The 25,982-nt window shown below is 38.9% G+C and overlaps 1 protein-coding gene across 7 annotated transcripts in view; it reads left to right on the top strand.

Annotated features, from left to right (window-relative positions):
• Positions 1–25,982, top strand: part of SGIP1 (SH3GL interacting endocytic adaptor 1) — a 228,277-nt gene that overhangs the window by 177,167 nt on the left and 25,128 nt on the right. For all 7 annotated transcript variants that reach the window (XM_043877668.1, XM_043877667.1, XM_043877665.1 and 4 more), the window contains one exon: positions 17,458–17,569. In XM_043877668.1, the coding sequence (XP_043733603.1) occupies positions 17,458–17,569 (112 nt within the window). The remainder of the gene's footprint in view (positions 1–17,457; positions 17,570–25,982) is intronic.

Genomic DNA, 25,982 nt, shown 5'->3' with positions numbered 1-25,982 from the left:
ATTTGCACTATCCTCTCTAGTCCACTCCTTACTCCTATTCACTGGTCTCACTCCCAACACACCCTCGGGAATGTCACTTAGCAACACCCTTGTGTATACTCCCAGATTCTTTGCCAAACACTCCCACCTGTTGCCTTCACTGCATCCCCATCAGGGGCCATCACTTCCCCTATAACACTCTCCACAGAAAGTTCATCAGTCTGCTGTGGGCTGTATGAGTTCTTCCAACTCTCCATTAAAACTTCCAACCCCCTCTCCCCATTATGATAAGTAGCCATCTGCTCATTCCACCTTTTGCTTATCGCTGTTCACACTGACCTACAGAGCATTTCCCCTGCATTCGTCTATAGGCTTAGGGACACTGGCAGCTCCCTTTTCACCCTCTTCTCTACCTCACTCCCTAGCTTCTTTTTGTCACATAGATTCGATGTTGGATGATCCATCAACATTCTCTCTCAAGGGCTTCTTCAACTTCAGTTCCAATAAACTTTCCCTCCACTCAGTAACCCACATGTCTGGCCACATCTAAGAAATGGCCACTACCGGAAAGTATCATTTCAGCTATTTCAAAACTAACAGTTTGTCCCCCTTGTTGTATTACAAGAACTATACTAGGCATGATTCTTTCATTCAATTAGCTCAGTACTATTTTGTGCCAGCACTGTTCTAGACACTCCCTTACAGGGAACAAAACAGAAAAAATTCCAAGTCACTGTAGAGCTTATGTTTTAATGTGGAAAATCAAAAACAAGAAGATAAGTAAAATATGTAGCATGGAGATGGTAATAAGTTCTACAGAAAAGAAATAAAATAGAGAAGAATGGAGCATATAAGGGTTGAAAATAATTAAAGAGGAGGAACTGAGGTAATAAAAATAATAATAATAACTAATACCTGAATCTTTACTATATGAAAAATACATTTCATCTAATATCTCATTTCATCTGTACAACTCATGGATGAAGAAATTCCGATTCAGATAACATATGTGACTTTTGAGAATCACTCAGACAGGAAGAGGAAGAGTAGGGATTGAAATCCAGGCTGCCTAGCTGGAGACCTAGCCTGATGCTCTGCTCCATGTCCTTGATATCTCATTTACCCCCTTGAAATAGGTGATGCTGGTGGGTTTCTCTAACTCTCCTAACCTTCCAGTTTCCCAGTCCCCTGACTACACATTATCTTTGACCTTGTTGAAACCTCTAGTCTTATGGCCACCCCACTCGCATTCAATCCACCAGCCAAACCAACATTCAAGTTTATCCAGATTAGGCCCCATGGAGGAAAAGTATATTTCTATACTATGGAAGATACACTTTCCACTTTGAAATTGTGTTGTCTATATGAAAAACTCAACTCTTGGACATTTTAACTTCTGACCTCCTTCAGTGGGTTATTAAATATCCCTACTTAATAGCTCGTCATACATATCTTAGTCATGGGCCATTCAACTTTCTACCCCGTAACATAGTGATCCTATAAGAAACAGGTCAGATTTTTCACAGATGACCAAACAGATATTAATTCATTCATCCGAGAGTCATTAGAGAAAGAAAACTTGAAAGGCATAAGCAATTTTATAAGAAGGAGCCATTTTGCTAAATTCACAATATTGCCCCCACCCCACTGTTGCTGTGCTGGGCTCAGTCGTGTCCAACTCTTTGCGACCCCTTGGACTGTAGCCCTCCAGGCTCCTCTGTCCATGGCGATTCTCCAGGCAAGAATACTGGAGTGGGTTGCCATGCCCTCCTCCAGGGGATCTCCCCAATCCAGGGATCGAACTCAGGTCTCCAGCATTGCAGGCAGGTTCTTTACCATCTGAGCTACAGGGGAAGCGCCCCCCACCCTGACTGTAGGCCCTTCTCAATCAATAAAGTTACTGAGCACTCAACTCTACAAAGAAACACAGTGTTAAGTACAACCAAGTTGGGGAAAATTACAGAACATAAGAAGCAGTGATACAAGACTGTCTTCATTGAAAATATTAAAACTGCCCTCCCTAGCTATTCCAAATTTTTTTAATGTAAACTATAGTGTGATTATGAAATGTAAACTCTTTTCTATTCACAATTGAAGGTCACAGAGAGTTTTAAAAAAAATAGCCTAAACCTGTGAGGAAGATTTAAGTGGAGCAGAACCTATAAAATGTTCTACCAGGCAGGTCTGCTGATAGTTTCAGAACTCACTCGACCTTGGGACTTCCTTTATGGTCCAGTGGTTAAGACCCCAGACTTCCAATGCAGGGGATGTGGGTTCAATCCCTGGTTGAGGAACTAAGATCCGATATGCTGCACAGCCAAAAAATAAATAAGTAAATAGCACCTAATGCTGATTCCCTGGTGGTTCAGACGGTAAAGAATCTGCCTGCAATGTGGGAGACCTAGGTTCAATCCCTGAATCAGAAAGATCCCCTGAAGGGGGATGAGAAGGGGATGGCAATCCACTCCTATATTCTTGCCTGGAGCATACCATGGACAGCAGAGCCTGGTAGACTACAGTCCATGGGGTTGCCAAGAGTTGGACACGACTAAGTGACTTTCACAGTGCTGGTTCTGAGGCTCAAAAACAAAACTAGTAAAATATTTTTTTTTAAAGAACGATGCACTTGACCTCTTCACAAGGAATTAGTGGTTCTGAAATTCTCTGGGATTGACCAACATGCTGATATTTCCCTTGACTTCCTGTTCTTTGAGTCAGATGCCTTGTCTCATTTAAGTTTAGTGTATGACTGTCATACTAGAGATAGACTAGAAAGTCAGTAGAAGAGAAGCTTCTTTATTCTTCTCACTCCTGATACCAAACATGTAGGGTGTTTCCCTTCACACTAAACAGTTTGGGCACTAACTGCCTGGAGTCAGGCAGACCCCACAGGTTAAGGCTCAGCCCCACCAGCCTGTCCCCTCACTTCACATACCAGTCACAAGTCTCAGGCCTGTACTTCTAATGGACCACCTATAAATTGAGTGTTCCCCATAACCATGTCCTGGGGTTCAATAATTTGCTAGGACAACTCACAGAACTCAAGAAAGCGGTTTACTTTCTATTACCTGTTTATTCTAGAAGATACAACACAGGCTCAGACAAATGAAAGAAACGACGAGGACAAAGTCTGAGAGAAGGGGGCATGGAGCTCTCATGGGTGTGTGCCGTTCCAGTACATTGATTTGTTCATCAACCCGGATGCTCTCCAAGCCTCATTGTTTCAGAGGTTTATTATGTAGGCACAGTTGTGTGAATCATTGACTGTCAGTGATTAAGTCAATGTCCAGGCTCTCTCCTCTCCCCGAGATTGGGGGACAGGACAGAAAGTTCCATTCCTCTAACCAGCCAGCCTCCATCCTCCAAGAGTCACCTCATTAGTAGAAACTCAAGTATGCTTGAAAGAGGCTTTTTTATGAATAATGACCCCCACTCAACCCTTTCACTCAAGAAATCACAAGAGTTTGAGGAGCTCTGTGCCAGGAACTGGAACAAAGACCAAATATGTGTTTCTTACCATCGTAGTCAGCAAACTGCTCTCTGTTTTAGCCCTTGTGTCGAAGCCAAATGATGTGAATGGGATGCTAGAGATGACATGAATGTACAAAATTCGTATCAGAATTATATCCAATTAAATACCTGTGGGAAAGCTTAAGAGTAGTTAGCAGCTTCTATCTCAGGTCACCAAGCACAGGGCACCTAGCTGGTGAAAAGATGATTTTATTTGGGTTCAACGTGTACAGAGTACTGCAGCTGATACCAACACTGCTAATGAAATATCTTGAGTCCTTACCAAGGAGGGCTAATTACTGCTAATTACTCCCTGGCATAAACTCATATAATCCATACAGCAACTGTGTGGATTCACATTTTAAAATATTATTCACATTTTACTGATGAGTAACAAGAGGCACTGAAAATTTAGGTGACTTCCCCCAAATAACACAGCTAGTCAATGGGTAAATCCGTTCAAGAGGAGTTAGTGTTCTGTTATAAAACCAATACTGCTAACCACTGTAATGTTCAAATCTTCACTGTGCGACTCAAAAATAATGTGATCTTGAGAATTTAACGTCTCTGAGTTTCAGTTTTGTAATTTTTTAAGTGGAAGCTATCAGACCCACCTAGCCAGATAATTAAGAAAATCAAATAAGAGAGGTTTTTGTTTGTTTGTTTTTTAACATACTACACACTATGACAGACTTTTTGGTTTGGTTTTGTGTTTACTTGGACTTTATGTTTTAGAGCAGTTCTATGTTCTCAGTAAAACTGAGGGGAAGGTACCGGGATTTCCAATTCACCCCTTGCCCCCACACATGCACAACCTTCCTCACCCAAGTGGGACATTTATTACAATGGATGAACCTACACTGACACAGCGTAATCACCTAAAATCCAAAGTGTACATTAGGGTTTACTCTTGGTATTGTGTATTCCACTGGTTTGAACAAATGTATCTTTAATTATGATATCCAGAGCTTTTTTCACTGCCCTAAAAATCCTCTGTGCTCTATCCATTCATTCTGTCCCAGTCCCCCAACCCCTGGCAACCACTGACCTTTTCACTAGTTCCATAGTTATTCTTTTTCCAGAATGTCATAGTGTTGGAATCATATAGTGTGTAGCCTTTTTCAGATTGGCTTCTTTCACTTAATAATATGATTTTAGTATTCCCTCAGGTATTTTTATGACTTCACTGCTCTGAAATGTTTTTATTTTTCGTACTTTGAGTTTGCATTCAAACTGAATGAGGAGAATTAAGGCAAAGGGCCAAGAAAGTTCTGTGCCTAACATGCATTTGTTTCTTATTTCTGGCATTTTCCTGATCTCTAGAGTGACTGCTTGGGGCTCTGGGAGTGACTAAGGCCAGGAGTTTCCTTTCATCTCCATCAAACTCACTGTAGTAAATGCCATAATAGAATTACAAAAACATGCTGGAAATGTATAAATAATGGATAAACTTTTAACTGGGAAAAATCTGGGAAAGCTTCTTAGAGACACAGGGACTTTTTAGAGACACAGGGACTTTGACCTGACTGACAGTAAAGGGCAAGGAGGACTTCAGATACCAAAGACTGTTCCAATTTCAAGAATGATTTGAGCAAAGATGTTAGGGTGAGTGAAATCCGTGTTATTCTCAGGGATGATATCCACATTTCACCCAGGAATGACATCTATGTTACATTCAATAAACACTGGGAGAGGCCAGGCATGTTTTAAGAAATGACCTTGAAAAAGACGAACTAGAGCTCATATTCTGAAAGATTTTAAATACTGAAAGAAGGGATTTGATTACAATCTTTATGCAAGGTGGAACCTTGAGAAATGTTTGAGGATGGTAGGATCATCTTTGATTTTAAGGATTAGAGAAATTTGGGGTTTTACTGAACAATTCAGGATAAGTAATAAAGAACTGACAGTACCGTTTTCGTCGAGATATTTGAAAAAAGCCATAGGGGTAGAAACATTTGACATTTAATTGGTTGTACAAAGGGGCTTCCCAGGTGGTGCTACTGGTAAATAACCCACCTGCCAATGCAGGAGATGTAAGAGATGCAGGTTTGATCCCTGAGGTCCTGGTCTCCGGGGTCAGGAAGATCCCCCGGAGAAGAGGATGGCAACCCACTTCAGTATTCTTGCCTGGAGAATCCCATGGATAGAGGAGCCTGGTGGGCTATAGTCCACAGGGTCACAAAGAGTCAGACACAACTCAAGCAACTGAGCACGCATGCACAGGTTATGGAAAAGAAGTGGATACTTCCATTCTGAGACACATGGAGAAGGGTGCGGCTGTAAACCAGGAGAAAGGAGACTCTAAGAGCCCTGGATTTGGTCAGAAAGAGTGAACTACTTTCGAGACCTCTCAGCTTTGAAGTCCTGCACACCATCCCTTATATACGAGTCCAGGAGTAGACAGACTGTGGAAATGTGGGAATTATTTGTTTGGAGATGAGGGCTGAATCCAGGGAGGTGAGAGCTCAGCCTTGGGACAAACCTGTATCATAGGAGGCGTATGGAAAAAAGAATGCATTGGACCTTGGAATTTGCTCCATTGTATCTTTTCTATAAATAGTCACACAAATATTAATGATTAATTTTGAATGCACAATATTTAATGGATATATTTTTGTGCTATATATTAAGTACCTAGATCTTTTCTTGATCTGTTTTCTCTCAGTTGTTCAGGAAACAAGGAGCATGGAAGAGGGCGTGCCTAACTAGCTCACCTAGCTGCACCCTGAGTATGACCTGACCATTAACCTAAATAACAGATAGGAAAATCGCAGATACCAAGCCTGGAAGGAACATATCTTCTCGAAGGCCATTATAGCAAATGCAAGTTAACATAGATGTGAGATACTGCCCCTTTTCGCTGGCTGTTGCCTGTCCATGTCTTTTGTCCAATCTTCTCACCTGTCTTATAATCTTCTATCTTTTCCTCCTGACACACGCATATAAACACTGAAAACTGAACATCATATGAGACTGAAGAAATTATTAATATTTGTCATGTCCATCAAACAAAAAAGTAATAACTTGTATAAACTTTACAAATAATTGAGTAACAAATTTTGCATTTCTTGGTTTATAAATAGAAATAAAATTGGGTTTTTAATAGGACACTTCAGTTTTCTTTTTCCATGAAGTAGGAGCTCTTGCAAAAAAAATTTGACATTCCCTGCCTATCCCCACAGTAAACTTACAGACATATAAATCATGTTCAAAGGAGGAATTAGTTGCTTGTTATGATATAATAGAGTTTCTGAAATACTCCTCATAGAAGCTGCAGTGTGTCTAGACATGCTCATAGTTAATATTCTTTAGCAGGAATTAGGACTATCTTCATATGTTTATATGGATGTGTACAGAATTGATTATGATGAATACATAGCAAAATGCTAAGGTTTACCATGCTTACTAATTCTACAACAGGTAGATACCTGATAGGAAGAACAATGAACAAACCTGTGAAACATAGCCTTGATAATTGCTATAGGAACAAATATTGTTTTGGCTGTATTCATCCAGTCAGCAAGGAATTACTGAGTCCCTACTGTGACCTCAGTACTATGAAAGTTACTGTGGTTACAGTGGAGAACAAGACACATCTCCACCTTCATGGACTGTAGAAGCCAGATGTTAAACAAGTTGTTACAATAACATGCATGGAGATCATTATAATTCAGGATATACAGGGCTTTGGAGGCACCCAGAAAAAAGACAACCTGGCCTAGAAGCTAGGGAGAGCTTCCAGGGGAAGAAGAAGGCATGACTTTTTAGGCTACAAGGAGTCTGCTTTGAAGAAAGATAAAATGTTGCCGAGTTAGAGTTCTAATAAAAAATCTTATGTAACATGTAAATGTTAACCTAAAAGTGTATTGGGTATTATCCTAGATATTAAAGCTAGAATAAGAGTTCCTAGTTAGTTTATATGAGTTTACTCTTAGTACACGCACATGCATACACACACATATTTGTAAAGATAGAGAAAATATGTGGAATACATATATACTTAGAAAGAGAGAATGTGTGTGTGTCTCTGTGTACACATGCATTGGCTTTAGAATAAGCCTTCTGGGTCTAAGTTATAGTTTCAGCATGATGTGTAAAAGCTGGCTTAAAACTCAGCATTCAAAAAACTAAGATTATGGCATCCGACCCCATTACTTCATGTCAAACAGAAGGGGAGAAAGTGGAAATGGTGACAGATTTTATTTTCTTGGGCACCAAGATCACTGCAGATGGTGACTGCAGCCATGAAATGTAAAAGACACTTGCTTCTTGGAGGACAAGCTGTGACAAACCTAGACAGCATATTAAAAAGCAGAGATATCACTTTGCACACAAAGATCCATATAATCAAAGCTCTGGTTTTTCCAGTAGTCATGTATGGACGTGAAATTTGGACCATAAAGAAAGCTGAGTGCTGAAGAAATGATGCTTTCAGATTGTGGTGCTGGAGAAGATTCTTGAGAGTCTCTTGGACAGCAAGGAGATCAAACCAGTCAACCCTGAAGGAAGTCAACCCTGAATATTCATTGGAAGGACTGATGCTGAAGCTGAGGCACCAATATTTTGGCCACCTGGTGTGAAAAGCCTACTCAATGAAAAAATACCCTGATGCTGGGAAAGATTGAAGGCAGGAGTCGCAGGGGGTGACAGAAGATGGGATGGTTGGGTAGCAGCACCGACTCAGTGCACAGGAGTTTGAGCAAATTCCAGGAGATAGTGAAGGACAGAGAAGCCTGGCACGCTGCAGTCCATGGGATTGCAAAGAATCAGACACGACTTAGCAACTGAACAACAAATGATGTGACTTTAGGGAAGCTACTTAACCTAAGTCTTAGTTTCCTTCTCTGGTTATTTGGAATGGTAATGGTGTTACTAGAAAATAGTAACATGTTTCATAGAGTTGTAGTGCTTGTGGTCAAGATTCAATAGTCAAGTATGAGGTCAGTGCACACAAAGTGCTCAATGGTGATTAACTCTTAACACCCTTGTCCAACTTCCCACATCCCTGGACTGTTTTGTTTGGTTATTGCCTGCTTTGGAAAAGGTCGGGTTGTTGCATTCTAGTTTTCCTCCACATAAAACATCTGGCAATTCCATCTACTGTGAGTGGCTACACGGCCCCCCAACGCCTTTGCCAGCAGGGACAATGAGCAGTCTTTCTGCCCTGTGTGTGCTGCAGGAGAGTGACTTGGGAGCAGAAAGCTTCCTCCCTGCTGCACACTCACCCCCCACCACCACCAGCCTCCACCAGAGCCCATCATTAAAGCTAACTTGTTGAGACTAATGATCTGCCTGCTGATACACTCCTTGGGGTGCTGTGTTCATTGCTGATGAGAAATGTTGGAAGAAAATCTGTTACCATCTCTTTTATTAAAGAATTTTTAAATCAAGGCATTTCAGCAGATTTGACAAGTGATTTCAAACTTCCTAAGAAAAGAATGGAGAAGCTAAGAATGACCAGAGGGATCTGTTTTTCCTTTGCATGGTGGAGCCTTCATTGTGCAATAGCTTTTTTAAAATTGAAGCATAGATGACACACAATATTATTTAAGTTACAGGTGTAAAATATAAAAATTCACAATTTATAGTTATTATAAAACATTATCTATATTCCTCATGTTGTACAATATATCCTTGTAGCTTATTTTCACATAATAGTTTGTGTGATAGCTTTTTATTGTGTGTCTTCTAAGAAGAGCTATCCACAGATGGAGGCAGCCCATGCATTGTACTCCTGACTCTGACTCCCCCACACAGATGAGGACCTCTGATAGCCACTTCAGTGAGAGCTGACACATGAATGAAAAAGGGATTCAATGAAGTGATTTCAAAACTCAGAAGAATCTCTCACTTCTAAGAATTTATGTATATGTGGGATAAATATGTTTCATCAATACCATATATACCCCTAACAGATTTAGTCAATTACTTGTGAAAGGCCTTTATAAACTATACAATACTATATACATGCAATCATTTCTTAAAATAATAATTATCATTAAATAAACACTTAATATGTGCTAAGAATTTTGCATTCATTGCTTTATTTATTAAATCAAAGATAGATTCAGGGACATTAAGATAAGTCTTTGCACTTAAGCTATTTTAACCTTTTTGTATCTTTGACTATTTTGTAACATGCATGTGGTAATAATTTCTGGTACAGCATATACTTCCAACAGACAGGAACCTTCATGGACTTCTGCTGCTGGCTCTGCTGCTGTAAGTCACCCGGATGTGTAGAAACGTGGCCTTGGGGTTTCTTCTGCTGCTGGCACACATTCACAGAGTGTGTGATTCACAATTGTGTTTCTGGTCTTATATCCCAAGTAACTGCAGTGTTGCTTCCCCTAAGATTTGATTTAGAGGTTTGAACTATGCCTCTGCGAAAACACAAAAGGTTTGGGTGAGGTTAATTTTTCAAGGATGTTTTGGTGACTTTCAGGAGTTGCAGTCGTCATCGTAGAGGGTGAGTCCAGGAAGAGGAAGAATGAGTTATTTAATGTTGTTATCCTTTCCTAGATTTCACCTTTTATGGACGCTGCTCATAGCTCATTCGCCAGGAAACTGGCAGCTCAAATAGCAGGCTTTCAGGCAGTCAGGCTAGGACCGACAGCATTCTTTATGCCTCTCCATTCATAAATATCAACCCCCTAGGGAAATAGCTTTGTAACTCAAAATTACCAGCATCCACTTTTTAACTGTAAGAACAGAAACCACCCAAATAATAAAGGAAAAATGTAGAAACTTCAGCATCATTTAAGACACTAGTGTAACTCTCAATTTATTTTTCTTAGTTTTTGTGTGACTTTGGAGTATAATTGATTGACAATGTTGTGTTAGTTTCAGATGTACAGCAGAGGGATTCACTTACACATATACATGTATCTGTTCTTTTTCAAATTCTTTCCCCATCTAGGTTATTGCAGAGTATTGAGCAGAGTTCCCTCTGCTATACAGTAGGTCCTTGTTGGTTATAGCAGTTGGTTATAGCAGTGCGTACATGTCAGTCCCAAACTCCCAATCTAATCCTTCCCCTACCCTTCCCCCTGGTAACTGTAAATTCATTCTCTAAATCTGTGAGTCTGTTTCTATTTTGTAAATAAGTTCATTTGTATCATTTTTTTTAGATTCACTTGTAAGCAATATTTTATGTTTGTCTTTCTCTATCTGGTTTACTTCCCTCAGTATGACAATCTCTAGCTCCATCCATGTGGCTGCAAATGGCATCATTTCATTCTTTTTATGGCTGAGTAATATTCCATTCTATATATGCACCACTTCTATCTATAAAATTTTTTGCCACACTATCATTATGCATACTCATTATAGAAAAGCAGAAAGATATAAAAAATGAAATAATCTATATTCTAATAACCTTAGATAACCACTATTTTGGTATACTTTATTTCTAAGATTTTTCATGTGTAGGTGACTATGTGTATGTAATTTATATTTTCATATAGTGTATAAGTATGCATTTTCTTACTTTAACATATGATAATGTCCCCCATGCCATTAAATTACATTTGAAAATAGCTCACAGTTTGTTTTATTCTGATCATGAAATTGATGCAAGCACGAAACTGACATAAGCATGAAATTGATGTAATCCCAGACAAGCCCATCTTAGGGCTTCCCTGGTGGCTCCGACTGTAAAGCTGTCTGCCTGCAAAGCAGGAGATCCCAGTTCGGTCCCTGGGTCAGGAAGATCCCCTGGAGAAGGAAATGGCAACCCACTCCAGTACTCTTGCCTGGAAAATTCCATGGACAGAGGAGCCTGATAGGTTATAGTCCATGGGGTCACAAAGAGTCGGACACAACTGAGTGACTTCACTTTCTTTCTTTCTTTCAATTACTTTTTAAAATTCAAACAATATGGAGATGTATAGATAAAAGAATAAATACAGAGAAAGAAGGATATCCTGCTATTTGCAACAACATGGATGGATCTTGAGTACATTATGCTGTGAAATAAGCCAGGCAGAGAAAGACAAGTACCACATGGTACCATTTGTATGTGGAATCTAGAAAAGAAAGTCAGACTCATAGAAACAGAGAGTCGAAAAGTGGTTGCCAGGGACTGGGTATGGGGAAATAGGGAGAATTTGGTAAAAGTGTACAAACTGTCAACTATAAGATGAATATGGTCTGAGGATCTAATGTTTTTGTTGCTGTTGTTTAGTCGCTTGGTTGTGTCCAACTCTTTGCGACCCCTGGACTGTAGCCCACCAGGCTCTTCTGTCCATGGGATTTCCCAGGCAAGAATACCGAAGTGGGCTGCCATTTCCTTCTCCAGGGGCTCTTCTCTGACCCAGGGATCGAAGCCGCGTCTCCTACATTGCAGGTGAATTCTTCACCACTGAACCACTCTGGAAGCATGAGAAGCTAACATAAAACATAGTGACTATAGATGATGGCACAGGATTGTACAACTGAAATTTGCTGAGAGAGTAGAACTTAAACGTCCTCATAAAAGAAGGAAAGGAAGGAAGGAGGCAGGGAGGGAGGAAGGGATGAAAGAAAGAAAAATACATGAGGTAATGGATGTGTGAATTAACTAGATGGGAGAAATCCTCCCACAATGTATATGTAGGTCAGATCATCACACATACACATTAAACATCTTACAATTTAATTTCACAATTATACCTCAAGAAAGTTAGAGAAAAAGACTCTGAAATCACAAGTGCGTGTGCGTGTGTGTGTGTCTGTTGCATTTACTTGATTCCAGAAATTCCTCCATTGGGATATGCTTCATTGGCTTAATAACAATCTTCTGGTGCAAAGTAAGCTTCATTAAATGAATAAATGAATTTTTTCTAACCAATTATAACAGACAAATTGCAAGCTTCTATCTTCAATATAACCATTAGAAATTGAATCTAAACTTATTTAAATTTTAGAATTAAAAATGAATTTAAATCACTTCCATCCATCAGCAGTTATGTTTAATACCATAGTGACTTGATGCTTTTTATACCACATGTTCATTATCTTGACCTCTTTATTCTCTTTGTTGTTAGTAGTTTCATTTGGGGGCACATCAAAAATTCCAGGCTTTTATCTGCATTCATATTCCCAAGTTTATTTACAAATTGCTAAAAGGTAAACAACTTTTTAAAAAGTCAGCCAAAAGTTGTTGACAGATACATTTTTAACACCAAAGTTATATATTCTTCCATATGCATAATTCAGTCATAACCAACTTGTCCCATCTTTCAAATTACTATGGTTTAGATTTCAAAGAATCTGGCAGTTTCTTGTACCTCCCATTGCATAGCCTGGTATATGACAGTTTATCGTCTGTATACAAATAACTTTTCACTTTATTACTGCATCAGATGGAATCTTTTTAAAAAAAATATTTAAGGGGCAATAGGGTTCAAATTCAGTCAAATTCAGATGTTTGACTCTGTTTATCCCCTCAATGTATAAAGAACAAAAAGCATGTTAATGTTTGATATTTTATTTTGTTGTAGAACAAACGTAATAATTGCTATTTCTATCTTGAATTCTTTAAAAATAATCATTAATAGTAATATAATTGTTATAATACTGAACTATTATCTAACTTCATGGAGTCTTTATTTTTCATTCACGTCTAATATTACAGTCCTCTTCTATATTGTAAGCTCCACAAAGGGAGAGGTAGGTACATCTCAGACATGTCTGTGAATTTCTCAGTGTCTAGCACAATGCCTACTTGTGCAGGAACTACATTCAAATGAATCAAGAGATAAATAGGCATTCAACCAGGTTTCATCTCCTGTTAGTCCAAGCATGTATCAAGTAAATTGAATAGATGATAGCCACCCATGTAATACACAAAAAATTAAACATGCATGATAGAATTCACTGTTCTTATCATAAGAGAAATTTAGAGTTGGAAGGAATTTGAAAATTTTGGTCTATCTCCTTTCTCAGTGAAGAATACCATTTGTGATATCATCTCCTTTCATTCTTTGCCTCAAAAGCTACTCAAATTCAGAGTCAACTCTAATTCAACAATGTTAGTAAAGCTCACCCTGACAAAATAACAGCAACAAAAACAAGATGTTTTTCAAGTACATACTGTCAACTACAAATAGGCACTTGCCATCTACCTCCACGAGGAGTAAATTATGTGCTGCTGCAACTGCTGACTTTCAACACCCCCTGAAAGGAGTTCAGGGTGGAGAGCTGAGGCACTCTGTGCTCTGGGAAAAACTGGCAGAACAGGTCTTCAGATAGATATTTTATGAACCAATTCTTTTATTTTATGAACCAATTCTTGTATCTCCTCATATCTAGAAAAGCACTAAAATCCTTCATGGTAACAGCTGCTCCTCCAGACTAGCAGAAACCTTCTGCAAAAAAAAATATGAGTTTGATTGTGTGTATTCCCCTTTCATGAAAACCATATATATACGGACCTTTCCCCTACCTTTTTGGAGCAGTTCCTCAGAGCTATCTGAAATGCTCTGATAGTTTTGAGAAATGTCCTCATTTTGCCCCCAAATAAAACTTAACTCATAATTCTCAATTCTGTGTGTGTGTGCGTTTTTTAAGTCAGCAGTACCATTTTTAAAATTTCACAAATTTTATCCCATTTGATGTCCACCACAAGATGCTTTTAAACTGTGGTGTTAGAGAAGACTGTTGAGAGTCCCTTGGACTGCAAGATCAAACCAGTCAATCCTAAAGGAAATCAACCCTGAATATTCATTGGAAGGACTCATGCTAAAGCTGAAACTCCAATACTTTGGCCACCTGATGTGAAGAGCCAACTCATTGGAAAAGACCCTGATGCTGGAAAAGATTGAAGGCAGGAGAAGAAGGGAACAACAGAGGATGAGATGGTTGGATGGCATCACCAATTCAATGGACAGGAGTTTGAGCAAGCTCTGGGAGTTGTGATGGACAGGGAAGCCTGGTGTGCTGCAGTCCATGGGGTCGCAAAGAGTCAGACACGACTGAGCAACTGAGCTGGCTGACAAGCCTTCAAAATAGATATTATTATCTATTTTATATTAAAGATGAGGAAACCGAGTCACAGTCAGATTAAATAGCTTATTTCTTGTCATATAGATTGTAAGTGGAGGAGCTGGGATTCACACCCACGTCTGTAAGATTCCAGAGCCCTAGCAGCCTTTAAATCAAGGAGCAACATTTCCTGCTCTGCTCATTGGGCAATGAAAAACCTTCACAGTGCTGTCACTTGAACTATTGTCTTAAGCCCTTAGTTGCATATGTTACTGTTACTAGTTTTTAGAAATGCTTATATCTTACTTTCTGGATGTTTACATATCTGTGTCTCCAAATGTGTAAAAAAAAATATGTAAAAATACTTTACAAATAGTAAAGGCTCCGTAAATATTTGGCATATTCTTTCAAAACACCATGAAGGGATACTCTTTTCAAATCAGTTTATTTCTGTGTGAGAAAATTGCTCTTTCTGTTTAAAACTCCTTAGATTCCTAAAACAAAATTATAGAATCCTACTACACAAAGATTATGTAATCTATTGCCTTCATTTTATGGTTGAGAAACCTAAAGATAATTGACTTGCCCAAGGTCACAAAGCTATTAACTTGCAGATCCATGGCCATGAACTCTGGCTCCTAGAGTCACTGTCTCTTAATATTATTTCAGATATTCAAAAATAGTTTTGAGTCCCATCTTGGTCATCTTAGACCATGAGGTTTGAATTTTGCAGCATCTTAGACATTCTCCTAGTTTTAGCCCAGTTTTACAATAGTCAAATTAACAAAGACTTTCTAAGGTACTGCAGGGAAACAGAAGCATTAATTTATTATTGATAGCATTTTCATTGAATATAATCTTTATGTAAAATAATCTGGCATTCTTAGTAATCAAAAATTGATCTGCCTTATGGTTTGGTTGTCTCATTTTGAAGCAATAAAACTACATCTTAAGAAAATAATTGAAAGGAAAAGAACAATTTATACAAAGATGGATTTAGAATAATTTCTACCTAGAAATGGCCGAACATTTGGAGAATGTTTTTTTGTAGAATAATATATACTCATGGAAATGCTATGTAGGCCAGATAGCAATAAGGAAAATTATGTAATAAATGAAAAAAGTAGAAAAGAAGATGGCATAATTAATTGCAATGTATAGGGATGTGAAGAAATTAGAATTGTAAATTGTGGATCCTTTAAGGTAAAAGGATTCTTTGTCAAATTTTGCTATTTCTCCTTTTCTGGCATTGTTGATTAAACCCACGGTAAGAACTGTGGTCCCCAGAAGTGAATGTAGCTAGAGTATATAGGGTTGTTGGAAGGATAGAGAGGAGGTGTGTCAAGAAGAACAGATCTGGGCCAGGCTGCATGTCTCAGTCCATTCTGAATTCTATAACAAAATGCCACAGACTGCATGGCTCACAAACAACAAAAATTCTTGAGAACAAGGATTGTGTTTAATTATCTTTGAATCCCCAGCACCTACCACAATGCCTGACACATAGTAGATAAGCAAATGTTTGTTGAGAATCAATGCCCACATCCAAGACATTGAAAGTCAAGGGAAGATAGAAAGCAGACACTAGAATGAACTAGAATTATCAAAGAAAACTCTATTGAGGAGGGAAATATACAAAGGGTAGATCTTCACATAACAGAGAAGAGGATGACAGTTACTGAAGGTAAAAGATAAAAAAGCATAACGTGTAGTGTGTGATGAGGTGGGGAAAATTAAATGTGTTTTGTTTGATAGGAAGGAGAAGCAATGAATGTGTGACATAATTAAATACTTTGTTCATTAAAATTCTCCTCTTCAGTACTGTGTTCAGAAATTGTTAATGAAGGCAACGATCCTAAACTTAGTCCTTTTGGAAACCTCAAAGTGTATCAAGACCATATAAAAATGTTTCATTTAGACAAATTATATATTATAAACAATTTCCCAGGTGACTAGTAGTAAAGTATTTACCTGCTAAGCAGGAGACAAGGGATCTAGCCTGGGGTCGGGGAAATCCCCTGGAGAAGGAAATGGCAACCCACTCCAGTATTCTTGCGTGGGATATCCCATGGACAGAGGAGTCTGGCAGACTACAGTCCATGAGGTCACAGAAGAGTAGGACACAACTTAACAACTAAACAACAAAGAATATTATGAACGGTATAGGAGAAAAACATGAGCTTTATAGGAGGGCGAATCTACATTTGAATTTTAGTTTTGCCACTTAACTATGTTATTAGGGCAAATCACTTAGCTCTTTGAGCTTCAGTTTTCTTTCTGTAAAATGGGAATATAATGCCTATCTCCCACTGGACTGATGTGGGGCTTGAATACAGTAATTCTTATAAGATATTCAGTGTGGTGTTTGGTATATAGTAGATGCTTAGTATACATGAGCACTACTTTTATTTTTAATAATGTGAATTGATGCATTGATGTGTGTGTGATAAGTCAAGGTGGACATTTGGGTTGCACATGTTTGGGGATAAGCACACTTGAGTCTCCTTGATCTGAGGGTAATTGGAAATGGAAACAACTCAGAAAAAGATAATGTATAACATGGTGCCCCATGGCTGCCTGCCTCTTTAAAATGAAGTAATGACAACACTTTTGAGTCTATTGGCAATAGTATGATGTGAATGCTCAAATAGGCCGCTAATAATTTTCTTTACTAACTACCTGCTGTACAAACTGTCATGCAAATACTGCCTTATGATTTATGTAAGCATTGAAAAATCCAATGACTTTATTCTTACGCTTGGATTTTTCCTATGGTAGAATACCTAATTGAATTAGTTTCAAGTGTGTTTGTCTGTAAACCAGCCAAATATTTCCTTTTAAATACTTGAGCTCTATGTTGATTATACAGTTACAGTTCTTAGCACGTTACTTTGTTTCAGTAATTAGATTTCATCCTGTAATCCTATAATGAGGTTTTAGTTCCACATATACTAGGCTGTCTCCAATCCATATTAAGTGAAGATTTTTCATCCTATACAGGTTCTTCCAGGGGACCCAGCCCCCTAACCATGGGAGCCCAGGACACCCTCCCTGTTGCAGCAGCATTTACAGAAACGGTCAATGCCTACTTCAAAGGAGCAGATCCAAGCAAGTAAGCCTGGGGCTTAGTCCACTATATTCTTCAAACTCTATGCTATTCCGCGGGGAACACTCCACATATAATTATTTCATTCCACATCCTAAGACCAAAAAAAATCTAGTCAGCAATAACAGGTGGCATACTTAGTATTAACTTAATTATGAATATTAACTCACTGCTTTCTTTAAAATATATATGTGTATATATATATTTATTTGTATATATATACATATATATATGTATATATATACCTTCCTCATGCTGGGGCCCTTGGAGAAGCCAGTGCTCACAGGGCTCCCCCAAGGCCCACAACTAGAGGCAAGAGGATATATATATTCCAAAAGGTCCAAAACTCTAATCTTACTACCCAGAAATCTCTGATTCAGTTTTTTCTGTAAGTTACAGGAAACCCTAACTCAACTCTGTCAACAGTGAGAACATGTATTATCTCACAAAAGGAAATGTCTAGATCATGTCTTTATTGTCTTAGTCTTTCCTGGCTGAGAGTACTCACCTATAAACCGAAACAATGGTGCATTTGAATGAAAACTTAGAATAAAACTACCTTTCCATAAATACAGATTAGTAAGAGAATAAATTATATTAATTTGTAACCCTTGTTAAGTAAGGAAAAACTAGCCAAAAAATTGTAATTACAGCAAAGTAAAAATTTTATATAAAAATGTACCATTCCCTATTTACATGAGCCTCATTTCACTTTTATCAGTACATCTTGACAATGGACTTCACCACATGTGATGTAATTAGATACTTTGCCTCTCTGTAAGGAGTCCCCTGGATGGGGTTCAGGAAGTCTGTGGATCCCTTGAAATTATATTTCATATCTAATGTGTATGTCTGCATGCACATTTGTCCATAGAGGGTCTACGGCATTCATTAATTTTACTAAGAGGTCAGATTAAAAAAAGAGGTCGAGTGATTGTTAGTCTACATTGAAAACTAAACACTTAAGTCAAACTGGTTTTGAAGTGTGTGACTAATGCAATTCCGGGTCTGACTTTGAAGGATAAACAAAAGACTAACCTGGGAGAGGAAAGAATTGCTTTTTGTTTTTTACTTGCAGGGACTAGGGCTTAGAAAACCTTGGTATCCATGGAATAAAAGATCAGAAAAAAGATTAAATGTGCATATACTGTAGAGCACTATACTGTTTTATAAAAATTTTATAAACAGTGATATTAAGGATAGCTAGGACTTGGATCTCTATATTTTAAGTGAGAATCTATATGACTAATTGTTAATCCTCTTTACACTTCTGAAACAGTAGTGTTTTTTAGTCTAAATCTAACAGTATTATGCTGGAAAATTAATATAATGAGTAACTCTACTCCTATCTAGCACTGGGATCTATCAGCTTCTCTAAATATCCTTTGAAACGACACTTAGGTTTTATTTTGGGCCCAGAGTTTTGCAGAGAAGTAAACACTGTGGACTCTGGTGTTTTAGGTCATTTGGGTTGCTATAACAGATTCAGTTCAGTTCAGTTCAGTCGCTCAGTCGTGTCCGACTCTTTGCGACTCCATGAATCGCAGCACGCCAGGCCTCCCCGTCCATCACTAACTCCTGGAGTTTACTCAAATTCATGCCCATCGAGTCGGTGATGCCATCCAGCCATCTCATCCTCTGTCATCCCCTTCTCCTCTTGCCCCCAATCCCTCCAAGCATCAGGGTCTTTTCCAACGAGTCAACTCTTTGAATGAGGTGGCCAAAGTATTGGAGTTTCAGCTTCAGCATCAGTCCTTCCAATAAACACCCAGGACTTATCTCCTTCAGGATGGACTGGTTGGATCTCCTTGCAGTCCAAGGGACTCAAGAGTCTTCTCCAACACCATAGTTCAAAAGCATTAATTTTTCGGTGCTCAGCTTTCTTCACAGTCCAGCTCTTACTCCATACATGACCACTGGAAAAACCATAGCCTTGACTAGATGGACCTTTGTTGACAAAGTAATGTCTCAGCTTTTTAATATGCTATCTAGGTTGGTCATAACTTTCCTTCCAAGAAGTAAGTGTCTTTTAATTTCATGGCTGCAGTCACTATCTGCAGTATTTTGGAGCCCAAAAAAATAGTCTGACACTGTTTCCACTGTCTCCCCATCTATTTCCCATGAGGTGATGGGACCGGATGCCATGATCTTAGTTTTCTGAATGTTAAGCTTTAACTTTTTCACTCTCCTCTTTCACTTCCATCAAGAGGCTTTTTAGTTCCTCTTCACTCTCTGCCATAAGGGTGGTGTCATCTGCATATCTGAGGTTCCAGCTTGTGCTTCTTCCAGCCCAGCATTTCTCATAATGTACTCTGCATATAAGTTAAATAAGCAGGGTGACAATATACAGCCTTGATGTATTCCTTTTCCTATTTGGAACCAGTCTGTTGGTCCATGTCCAATTCTAACTGTTGCTTCCTGACCTGCATACAGGTTTCTCAAGAGGCAGGTCAGGTGGTCTGGTATTCCCATGTCCTTCAGAATTTTCCACAGTTTATTGTGATCCACACAGTCAAAGGCTTTGGCATAGTCAGTAAAGCAGAAATAGATGTTTTTCGGGAACTCTCTTGCTTTTTTGATGATCCAGCGGATATTGGCAGTTTGATCTCTGGTTCCTCTGCCTTTTCTAAAACCAGCTTGAACATCTGGAAGTTCTCGGTTCATATACTGCTGAAGCCTGGCTTGGAGAATTTTGAACGTTACCTTACTAGCATGTGAGATGAGTGCAATTGTGCAGTAGTTTGAGCATTCTTTGGGATTGCCTTTCTTAGGGATTGGAATGAAAACTGACCTTTTCCAGTCCTGTGGCCACTGCTGAGTTTTTCAAATTTGCTGGCATGTTGAATGCAGCACTTTCACAGCATCATCTTTCAGGATTTGAAATAGTTCATCTGGAATTACATCACATCCACTAGCTTTGTTCCTAGTGATGCTTTCTAAGGCCCACTTGACTTCACATTCCAGGATGTCTGGCTCTAGGTGAGTGATCACACCATTGTGATTATCTGGGTCGTGAAGATCTTTTTTGTACAGTTCTTCTGTGTATTCTTGCCACCTCTTCTTAATATCTTCTGCTTCTGTTAGGTCCATACCATTTCTGTCCTTTATTGAGCCCATTTTTGCATGAAATGTTCCCTTGGTATCTCTAATTGTCTTGAAGAGATCTGTAGTCTTTCCCATTCTGTTGTTTTCCTCTATTTCTTTGCATTGATCACTGAGGAAGGCTTTCTTATCTCTCCTGGCTATTCTTTGGAACTCTGCATTCAAATGGGAATATCTTTCCTTTTCTCCTTTGCTTTTTGCTTCTCTTCGTTTCTCAGCTTTTTGTAAGGCCTCCTCAGACAGTCATTTTGCCTTTTTGCATTTCTTTTCCATGGGGATGGTCTTGATCCCTGTCTCCTGTGCAATGTCACGAACCTCTGTCCATGGTTCATCAGGCTCTCTGTCTATCAGATCTAGTCCCTTAAATCTATTTCTCACTTCCACTGTATAGTCATAAGGGATTTGATTTAGGTCATACCTGAATGGTCTAGTGGTTTTCCCTACTTTCTTCAGTTTAAGTCTGAATTTGGCAATAAGGAGTTCATGATCTGAGCCACAGTCAGCTCCCTGTCTTGTTTTGCTGACTGTATAGAGCTTCTCCATCTTTGGCTGCAAAGAATATAATCAGTCTGATTTCGGTGTTGACCATCTGGTGATGTCCATGTGTAGAGTCTTCTCTTGTGTTGTTGGAAGAGGGTGTTTGCTATGACCAGTGTGTTCTCTTGGCAAAACTCTATTAGCCTTTGCCCTGCTTCATTCCATACTCCAAGGCCAAATTTGCCTGTTACTCCAGATATATCTTGACTTCCTACTTTTGCATTCCAGTCCCCTATAATGAAAAGGACATCTTTTTTGGGTGTTAGTTCTAAAAGGTCTTGTAGGTCTTCATAGAATTGTTCAACTTCAGCTTCTTCAGCGTTACTGGTTGGGGCATAGCCTTGGGCATTTGCAGTCTCAAAAAGGACAGAATGATCTCTGTTCGTTTCCAAGGCAAACCATTCATTATCACAGTAATCCAAGCCTATGCCCCAAGCCTATGCTATAACAGATTAGGTGGCTTATAAATAACAGAAATTTATTTCTCCCAGTTCTGGAGGCTGAAAAGGCCAAAATCAAGGCCCTGGCAGATTCAGTATCTGATGAGAGCCTGCTTCCTAGTCCATAGCAATCTTATAGAGTGGAAAGGGCTAAGGAGCTTTCTGGGTCTCTTACAAAGGCACCAGTCTGGTTCATGAGGGCCCCACCCTTATGACCTAATCACCTCCCAACAGCCCCACCCAAATATCATCACACTGGGGATTAGGTCTAAATATATACATTTTGGACATGGCAAACATTCAGTCTATAGCATTCTGGTTTCTCCCATGCCTTTTCTTTTTCATCTTCAAAGCAGAAAGATCATTTGCCACAACCACACATCAATAGAAATTAAAAGTTCATCATAGAGTATGCATTTGAACTGTTAAAGTAAGTGTCGTGAGCTTAGTATACACACTTTATATACATAAATATGTGTTTGTTCTGTGGACTTCTTCTTTGAATAAAGAATTTAGATGATTTTTTGTATCACCAGTTCTAAGGACTACTTATTACTGACTAACCTATACCTTAGAAAACTCAGGGTGCCTAAAATTACAGGTAGAAACATACCCCCCAAAAATGACTAGTCAAAATTGTGGAGAGATATCTATAATGGAGTGAAAAACACTGGGAATCAGACAAGAATGAATTCTTTTTTGTACACTTACTAATTGACTTTAATTCATTCATTTATTCAGAGAAACCTAATTTATAGTAAGGATACTGAAAAGTGAAAGTGAAGTTGCTCAGTCGTGTCTGACTCTGCGACCCCGTGGGCCGTAGCCCACCAGGCTCTTCCGTCCATGGGATTCTCCAGGCATGAATACTGGAGTAGGTTGCCATTTCCTTCGCCAGGGTATCTTCCTGACCCAGGGATCGAACCCAGGTCTCCCGCATTGCAGGCAGATGCTTTAACCTCTGAGCCACCAGGGAAGCCAGGTGGTAAGGATACTTCTGCCCCCTAAAATCTATTCTCAATATATCATGTCACCCCTTGGCTCAAAATCTTCCTAATTTGTTCAGAGTAAAAAACAAATGCTTCATAATGATGTATAAGTTTTGTCCTTCATGACCCATCCCAGTTGCCACCTCTCTGATCTTGTCTCTGTCACTCTCGTGCTTGTTCATGCCCCTCTAGCTACTCTACCTTCCTGGCTGTTTGTCTTTCATCAGCCCAATCCCATCTGCATGTCTTTGCATCTGCTGCTCCTTCCACATTAGTGAGATCTTCTCCCAGGTATCTGAGTGACTTGGGCCCTCCCTTCCTTCAGGATTCTTCAGCAGGTATATCAGAGACCCTTCTTGTCCATCTGTGTAAAACAGAAACTCTCCAACCCTGTCTGCTATCAGCACTTCCTCTCCCTACCTCACGGTCTCTTTCTCCATAGCTAACATTTTACCTGTTTTCTCATAAATGAACCCTTTAATTAACGTGTTCCATGTTTTCAGGTTCACTGTCTGTCCCTTCTCCCACTAGAGTAAGCTTCATGAGAACTGGGACCTGGAGTATTTTGTTCATTGTTGTATCCTCAGTACTTAAAACAGGACCTGACAAGGAGTACCTAACACATATTTGCTGAACAAATTGAGTCAAGTTACTTTACTTGATGTTTACAGAATGTCTGCTATGTGGCCACCCATGTACTAGACAGTGGTATATTGGTGGTGAAGACAGTTGATATGGAAAATAAGACTTGCACAAAAATATAATGCAAAGTCCATTATAGGAGGGGAATAGATACGGGATAATGGGTTTAAGAAGTCCTTAATAATAATCTTTTTTTAAACCCCAAAAAGTGGAGTAGCAGCCTACCAGTCACTTGTGGAACTGTCCCTATACAAGCTGGGTTCTTCATCTTGTTTCAGTTCCCCCGGCATGCTATGACAACTGAGGTCTGTACCTGTGAGCCTGATATCCATGACCTTGGCATTTCAGTGATGTGGCACTTGAACCAAAGGAATTTTCGTGCTTTTCCTATCCCCTCCCAAATTAACTGAGTCTTTCAAGGATAACTGCATATATTGAGTCTTTTTTTGGATTATACTGTTATAAAGTAGTTGCAGCATATACTATATGTTGGTACACGGGAGATTTAGTATATTTCACTGAAATTATTAGATCTGAAACTTATGAACAGATTATGAAGTGACATTCTTCTAAATTTAATTTCACCTCCTGTGATGAATAAGAAGTGAATCATTCTAATTGCTGTCACTTTGTCATTCACTTTCAAGGAAACAACTCAAGTTGTAAGTTTGATCATGGGGTGAGGGGAGGTAGGGGTTAAAGCCAGACACAGCACCACATGGAGAAGTGATACAGAAAAAGCACGGTGGGTTTGCTTTGCCTGTGGTTCTCTCTCATCCTGTGTCAAAGGTGTTCCCATTTGTTTTCAGACCACACATTGAGATGAGATATATACTACTTTATTTTATATTGTGACATATAATCTATTCAAATATGGTTACACTCTTTCTGAGTATTCAGAACACCTTGTAACAGGTATGATATCTGAAACTTTCTCAGTAGCTCATAAGCAGAGAACTCCTTGACTTTGCTGCCACCTGGGGGAAACACATCTCCTGTTATTAGCTCCTATTTGAACAACCCTGATGGTAGGAACTAATTCTCTAATTCCCAGGAAAACCTTTGGTTACTCAGTTGTATTCTATCTTTCTCTTATCCCCATATTTCTATTACATATTCAAGTGTCTGTCTCCTTGCTTAAATGGGAAGTTTGCTCAAGGTCATGTTTGTCCCATTTCTCACTGCCCATTCTATACATGCATTTATAAAGTCTGGTTCATTGATTAGGCAGCTGATATATAATTGGGAAATGTATGAATTTATTTTTTAAACATTTTATTGAGTTCCTACTCTGCACTGGGTTCTATGTTTTGCAACTTTGCCTTCCTAGAACCCAAGACACAGTACTTGCCTTCACAGTAGTAGATAAAATAATGTGCAAGAAACTACAAAATAGTTTTTTTTAATCTGTCCATTTGTCCAAGGAACCTAAAGAAAGGAAAATCTAAAGAGGGCTGAATGGAAAGGATATTAAGGAAGGCTCTGGAAAGATCTGCCTTTGAACTGAGTCTTGAAATATGAAAAGGAGTTTTTGCCTAGTGCCAAAGTCAGTGAAAAGGGATGATAAATAAAAGACGGGAAGTAGCCTATGTACAGAAGTCTGTATGCGTGAAAAGAAACCCATGGGTTTAATTATCAAAGCAGTAGAAGTCACATTTTATGTAAGGGATGCATTTCTGATGACCTCACATAAATTAAATCCACACGTTTCCTGACCAAAATTGGCCAGCATTTCTGTTGACCAGCTATCATAACGCTGCCTGTGGCAAAAGGGACAGCTCAATTCATGAGTCACTTGACCAGTTGACCTTGAAATTTTGTCATTCTAGACAAATTTGTGGGGATTCATATGATTTCACATTTACTTCATAAAGTACATGTGTTAATATTTCCCTATTGCAGTGTTTCAGATTTCCATGATTTAAACTCACATGAAATATACCCACATCACTCACTGATGAGGACAGTCATTACTGTTGAACAAAGACTTTCCTGTAATGAGTGAGTATAGGTTGGAAATATTAATTATATATAGAAAATTTCAAATTGATTTAGACATTGAATGGATTAATAAATCATCAAAGATCTGACAGTGACAATTGAGATAAAGTGCAGAAATAAAATGTAGGTCAGGAGCCTGGGTGCTTATTACATTGGCTTATACTGACTACTTCTCTCATCATCCACCCAACATCGTAAGCCCTTTGAAGACAGAGGCTGTTTTGCTCATTTTTAAATTGCCTTCCCACTCAAACAAACAACTTACATATGAGTCAATAAATGTTTATTGAATTAATAAATACCACCCCCTCCTCTTGATGACTTGCTTTCAAAAAACAAACTGTATGCTCTACCATGACACCATGTGGAACTCATTTTGCAGACCCTGGAAAAGAAACTGAGTCCTTACCAAATAAAAAACATTCGAGCCACTGCTGCTAACAATATACTGAGTGATGGTAGATGCTACAGCCTAATTTTAAAAGTGCTCCAGCTAGCTGTAGTCTTCTTCTAGAGTTGTCAAATAAAATTTTTCATGTCTCCTATGTTGGGAAACACTGGGTAGACTCAGCTTAAGGGGAATTCCAGGCTTAGTACCAATTCATCACCAGTAAATCAAGCAAGGCTCATGAATCTAACACATAGAGAAGGAAGACAGCAGAGTTGACACCAAACTGGGAGATGAGCAATATTCTCAGGGAGAGAGGG

The sequence above is a fragment of the Cervus elaphus genome, chromosome 20 (assembly GCF_910594005.1).
Source record: "Cervus elaphus chromosome 20, mCerEla1.1, whole genome shotgun sequence".
NCBI lineage: Eukaryota > Metazoa > Chordata > Mammalia > Artiodactyla > Cervidae > Cervus > Cervus elaphus.
The sequence above is the reverse complement of the archived record's forward strand: the minus strand, read 5'-3'. Positions and strand labels throughout refer to the sequence as shown.